Source organism: Myotis brandtii, unplaced genomic scaffold (assembly GCF_000412655.1).
Source record: "Myotis brandtii unplaced genomic scaffold, ASM41265v1 scaffold686, whole genome shotgun sequence".
Lineage (NCBI taxonomy): Eukaryota > Metazoa > Chordata > Mammalia > Chiroptera > Vespertilionidae > Myotis > Myotis brandtii.
Genome location: NW_005370683.1, coordinates 4,150,369 through 4,156,430, shown reverse-complemented (window position 1 = coordinate 4,156,430; position 6,062 = coordinate 4,150,369). Strand labels below are relative to the sequence as shown.

The 6,062-nt window shown below is 39.9% G+C and overlaps 1 protein-coding gene across 2 annotated transcripts in view; it reads left to right on the top strand.

Moving 5' to 3' along the window:
* The first annotated feature begins 178 nt into the window (after nt 1-178).
* Nucleotides 179-6,062, top strand: part of PUS7L (pseudouridylate synthase 7-like) — a 27,193-nt gene continuing 21,309 nt past the window's right edge. The window contains exons 1-2 of one of the 2 annotated variants that reach the window (XM_014529580.1): nt 179-254; nt 1,510-2,435. In XM_014529580.1, coding sequence (XP_014385066.1) covers nt 1,526-2,435 — 910 coding nt within the window. In that variant the 5' untranslated portion in view covers nt 179-254; nt 1,510-1,525. The remainder of the gene's footprint in view (nt 255-1,509; nt 2,436-6,062) is intronic. The other variant, XM_005881699.2, reaches the window with a different exon arrangement.

Below are 6,062 nucleotides of genomic sequence, written 5' to 3'. Positions count from 1 at the left end.
ACCCAACCCTGTAGGCTCCGCCCCCGGCCCCATTCAGTCCCGCCCTCCCCTGCCTTTCCGAGCCTTCAGGCGGCTCCACCAAGTGAGAAATTCTAGGTCTCGCGTGAGGCGCTAATTTAAGTGGGGGCCTGCCCCTTTAAATATGCCACTGTCGGAGCCTGCCCCTTTAAATACGCCACTGTCGGAGGCTAAATATTGTGTCTCCCGGCACGCGCCCTGGCTTGTGCCGGTGGATGCCTTCACCTGTATGTGAGGTAGACGGGGTCCGGCTCCTTGCGCGATCCCGGGCTTGAGTGTGGGGCGATGACATGATTGGCATTGGGGCCCCTACTCTTGATCCCCAAGAGGAGGCGACTTGGGCCAATATCTCGCCTTGGGCAGGCGGGGGTGGGGGAGGGAGAGGCAGGTGGAGGTGCCGGCGGCGTCTGGGGCACTTTTGGACGCGCCCGCAGGCCACGACGCCGCAGACATGAGCTCCGTGGCTTGGGGACGGCACTAGGAAGTAGGAGTGAGCTCAGCCGAGCTTTGGCGTTTAGGGAAGTAAGAGCATGAGGGGGAAAGGCGCTCCCTGCCTCCATTTCTATCGTTTTGCCGGAATCTGCCCTCAACCAGCAGTTTCTCTACTGTGTGTGTGTGTGTGTCAAACTGCCCTCTCCCTCTCCACCCCGCACCCTTGTCAGCAAATCTGCAGCTGAGGAACCTGATGCACAGCTCCACGTGGACCCACTCTTACCCACTCTTGGTTGTCACTCCCTCATCGAAAGGCTCCCCCAAGTTGTTCCAGCTTAGAATGCCTCCTTCCTTCCTTTTGCTGGGGAAAGAGTGCAGCATTGTTCTTTCCAAGGCCAGGCTTACAGCCGTGCTCTTGGTGACACTGCTTTCCAGCTCCTAACTCTTCATCAGGTGTGTCTTGCTCAGTGCCCGCAGTCATCTATCTTTCCTGGGACGGTGTCATTTTCCCACCCGAACACGTCCCGCGGCCGTCCTTGGACCCCTCAGTGGATTCTAAGGCCTTGGCAGGGCATCAAGTGTCTTCCATAGTTTGTCACTAATCCAACCGTCTTTTCCAGAACGGGACTAGGAGACGCTTTCTCCTGCTGCTCTGAACTTGGGCTGTTCGGGTTTCTAGCACATAGCATATTTTGTCTGACATTCATTGCTCATGATACTACGGGGCATCGTTTCCATCGCTTGGACAGTGTTGAGGACTCAGATGGCCACTTCTTGCATTATGCGTTTATCAGAGGCAGACTTCATCTCTCTTCCTCTTCACTCTTCCAGTTCTTATTTTGTACTCGTTTCATTCATTCAGCAATCACTATTGATTGCTTGCCCACATGTGCTTGACAGTGTTCTAACTATGAGATAGTCAGTGAGTAAGGCAGACAAGGTTCTTGTTCTTATGGAATGTAAGGGATAAAGATAATTAAACCCTGCAAACATTTAGTTTGGTTAGCTGCAACTTTTCTTTCTGGTAACTAACTGAAGAAACTTTTATTTCTTTTGTAGGCCTTGTTATTTAAGAATGGAAGAGGATACAGATTTTAGAATAAGGTTTAGTTCTTTATGTTTCATTACTGATCATGTTGGATTTCATGGCACCATAAAAAGCTCGCCAAGTGACTTTGTTGTTATTGAGATTGATGAGCGGGGACAGTTAGTTAATAAAGCCACTGATGAACCTATTTACAAGATGAGTAAAGGACTGCCTGAGCCAAATAATTTTGCCAAAAAAACAAAACTAGGTTTGCAAAATTTAGCCTTTGAAGAGGGAAGCAACCAGAAAGTCAGTATATTGGTCCGGTGCTCCGATGATGACCAGAATCATCAGTCTGGTTCAGAAAAGGAAGATACTATCCATGATGGAACTTCCAAAGGTGAAGAAGAAAAAATTTATGCATTAGGCTCTTTGTTGGATGAAAAAACTAATGAACTACTGGATCAGTTTGCCTGTGATATAAAAGAGAAATGGAATTCTGAAAGTGAGCTGACTGGACCATCTCCTGAATTCTCACTGGGCAGAATCCTTGACAAAAACCAGAGGGCTATTTTGCATAGTGCTATTCGGCAGAAGTTTCCTTTTTTACTAACTGTAGGAAAAAACAGTGAAATTGTTGTAAAACCAAATCTTGAGTATAAAGAACTCTGTCACTTGGTATCTGAAGAAGAAGCATCTGACTTTTTTAAATACTTGGATGCAAAGAAAGAAAATTCCAAATTTACCTTTAAACCTGATACAAACAAAGACCACAGAAAAGCTGTTCACCATTTTGTCAACAAGAAGTTTGGAAATCTTGTGGAAACCAAATCTTTTCCTGAAGCTAATTACAATGCTGGTAATCCAAATACAGTGATAACGGTAAGATTTCGTGAAAAAGCACACAAGCACAGGAAAAGGTCTGTTGAATCCCAGGAAAGAAAAGTTATATACACAGGTAATTTGATAAATTATTACCATTTTCTTTGATAAGCTTAATTAAAACTGTGACAGTAAGAAAACAGTGAAAGCCGAGACCGGTTTGGCTCAGTGGATAGAGCATCGGCCTGCGGACTGAAAGGTCCCAGGTTCGATTCCGGTCAGGGGCATGTACCTGGGTTGCGGGCACATCCCCAGTGGGAGATGTGCAGGAGGCAGCTGGTCGATGTTTCTCTCTCATCGATGTTTCTAACTCTCTATCTCTCTCTCTTCCTCTCTGTAAAAAATCAATAAAATATATTTAAAAAAAAAAAAAAAAAAAAAAAGAAAACAGTGAAAGCTGAATAATTCAAATGAATTGAATGGACTTGTTCAGAGGGATATTGAAAAAAAAAAATATATGGGCCTGTTGTTAATGGGCGATAAAGACTTTAAAATTACACTAATTGTAGAAATTATCCCTATTGGTGATAGGTTAACACAGACATTTATAGTTAACAGTCTGAAATATATAAGGTTGAAGCAGTTATTTTGTATTTAGTTAGTTTTATTGGAGTAAATTCTTTTTAAAATATATTTTTATTGATTTCTGAGAGGAAGGGAGAGGAGAGAGAGAGATAGAAACATCAATGAGGAGAGAGAATCATTGATTGGCTGCCTCTTGCATGCCCTCTACTGGGGATCGAACCAGCAACCTGGGCATGTGCCCCTGACTGGAATCGAACCTGGGGCCCTTCAGTCCACAGGCCCATGCGCTATCTACTGAGCCAAACCAGTTAGGGCTGGAATAAATTTTGATATAATATTTTGGAAGTTATCTTAATTAAAATTAAGTATTTGTATGTTTGCTATGGTGGGGAAAGTAAAGAGAATACCTTGTATTCTAAGACAGTTGAACCTCAAAACCCTGAAAACTTACAGGGAGCTCCTTCCTTTGGTTCTGTCCATCTTTTAGAGAAGAGGTTCTCAAATGTTAGCATGTGTTATAATTCCCAAAAGGGCTTCTTAAAACAGATTTCTGAGTCCTATTCTTAGAGTTTATGATTTAGAAGATGTGGTGCTTTTTCTGCTGGTTTGGGAACCACATTTTGAGAATCGCTGTTTTAGGGGATATATTCAATTCCTAGGAGGGATGGAACTGATGAAATCTCACTCTACAAGTTTGGCTGACCATATTTAATTGGCCTATATCCTCCATGAAGGATGGGAGATGTTTCATATGGCCATGTTTTATAAATTTATTTAGAAAAGTATTTCAGATAAAACAGTAACCCAAATTTGCCCAGATGTGTGTGCAACAGAAATAAGATTGTACTTTATAGGGACTCTGTGGTGTAAATGGAAAGAGTTTGGACCTTGAAACTGTGTGGGTTTTATTTTACATTATGATTTTATTTTATAAAAATATTTATGAACTTTTTAATATCTTTAAGACTTAGTTTCTACAAATGTAAAAAATGGAGAAAATAATACCATGGGCAAGTTACTTAATTCCTAACTTTTGGTTGTACTTTTAAAATGGGGTAATAATAAAGTATAATTGATAATAATATTCTAATGGGGTAATAATAAAGTATAATTCACAATGATATTAGAGGAAATAACGAAAATGTTTAATGCATAATAGTTACTCAAATGTTAGTGTCTTCTCTCCTGAAAATTTCTGTCTGGTTGTGTGACTTGTCTTTTCCATGAGAAAGCTGCTAGCATAGGACTTGACACATGAGGCATGCAATAAATGCTAACAGATAGATCTATTTAGAAGGGAAAACAAAACTAGCTTTATATGTAGGGGGAAGAATTGCTTATAGTGATTTAAGCATCTATAGATTTTTATTATTTGAAATTCTAAACGTATTAATTTGAGTTAAACCAAAAAAATTGTGAAAACTTTGTGCATATTGGTTTACATTAGATTTACAAAAACTATGAATGACTGGAGGGATACGTTAAAGGGAGGAATTGATGGTTCACCAGAGGATAGTATGAAGATAACCAGTGTACCTACAAGTCCAAGAACAAAGAAAAAGAGATAGATAAACATTGCCTATCCCAAATTTTGTAACAACAAAAGTAGGTCATTTTTTTAAAAAAATCCCTTAATAAGTAGTCCTATCAAAAAATAGGACTTTGAAACACTTCAAAAAAAACTTCATTTTTTGGCCCAGCCGTTGTGACTCAGTGGTTGAGCATCAACCCATGAACCAAGAGGTCCCTGGTTCGATTCCCAGTCAGGGCACATGCCTGGGTTGCAGGCGCAATCTCCAGTCAGGGCGTGCAGGAGGCAGCTGATCGATGTGTCTCTCTCATTCATGTTTCCATCTCTCTATCTCTCTCTAAAAATTCAATAAAAACATTTTAAAAGCTTTATTTTTTAATTGTTGTAAAATATATGTAACATATAATTTACTATTTTAACCATTTTAAAGTGTACAGTTCATTGGCATTAAGTACATTCATATTGTTGTACAACCATCACCACCATCCATCTTCAGAACTTTTCCATCTTTTCAAACTGAAACTTTATTCCCATTAACTCTTCATTCACCTCTACCCCCCAGCCACTAGCAACCACTATTCTGCTTTTTGTCTCTATGAATTTGAATACTTTAGATATCTCATGTAAGTGGAATTATATAATAGTATTTGTCCTTTTGTGATTGACTTATTTCACTTAGGTTAAGGTCCTCAAGGTTCATCCATGTTATACATGTGTTGGAATTTTTTTCTTTTTAAGGCTGAATAATCTTCCATTGTATGAAGATACCCCATTTTGTTTACCCATTCATCTGCCAATGGATATGGGTTGTTTCTATCTTTTAGCTGCTATGAACATGGCTATAAAAATATATTTTCAGGTCCCTGTTTTCAAGGGCCTTTTTTGGTGTATACCCAGAAGTGGAATTGCTGAATCAAATGGCAAGTCTATGTTTAATTTTTTTTAGACGGTGCCATACTCTTGCTAGAACACATTATTGAAGAAGGAATTTTATGAAAGATTTAAGCATCTAATGCAGTTTTCATTCATATACTGCATTTCTCAGCTCTGGGAGTTTCATATGTTTTTTTCTGAGGTCTTCAATTTCTTATACGTTCACGTTTTCCTATAATCTTTGAGCCTATTTTGACTAGGTCTTTATTTTTAAAGACCTATTGTCCGCTAATTCCATCTCTGTCATTTCTGGGTATATTTTTATTGCCTGACTTTTATTTGGGTATGGGTCATATTTTTCTGCTTCTTTGCATGTCTAGTAATTTTTTTTAGGGCAAACATTGTGTGTTACTTTGTTGAGTGTCCAGTTTTTGTTGTCTTCTTTTAAAGAGCGTTGAACTTTGCTTTAGCAAGTAGGAAGTAATTTGCCGATACATTTGAGGATTCATTTTGAGTTTTATTAAAGGAGGTGCAGCGTAAACATTGCTGTAAGCCTGTCATATAGTTCTACTATCATAGCAGGATCCTTCTGTGGTTTCTGCTGAATCCCCTTAATTTTTCTTTTTTAAAATCTTTATTGTTGAGAGTATTACAGATGTCCTCCCCTTTTTCTTTCCCATTGCCCTCCTCCACCAGGATCCCACCCCACCCCAATAGGCCTTCACCGCCCTATTGTCTGTGTCCAGGGGTAATGCCTATATGCATATAAGTCTT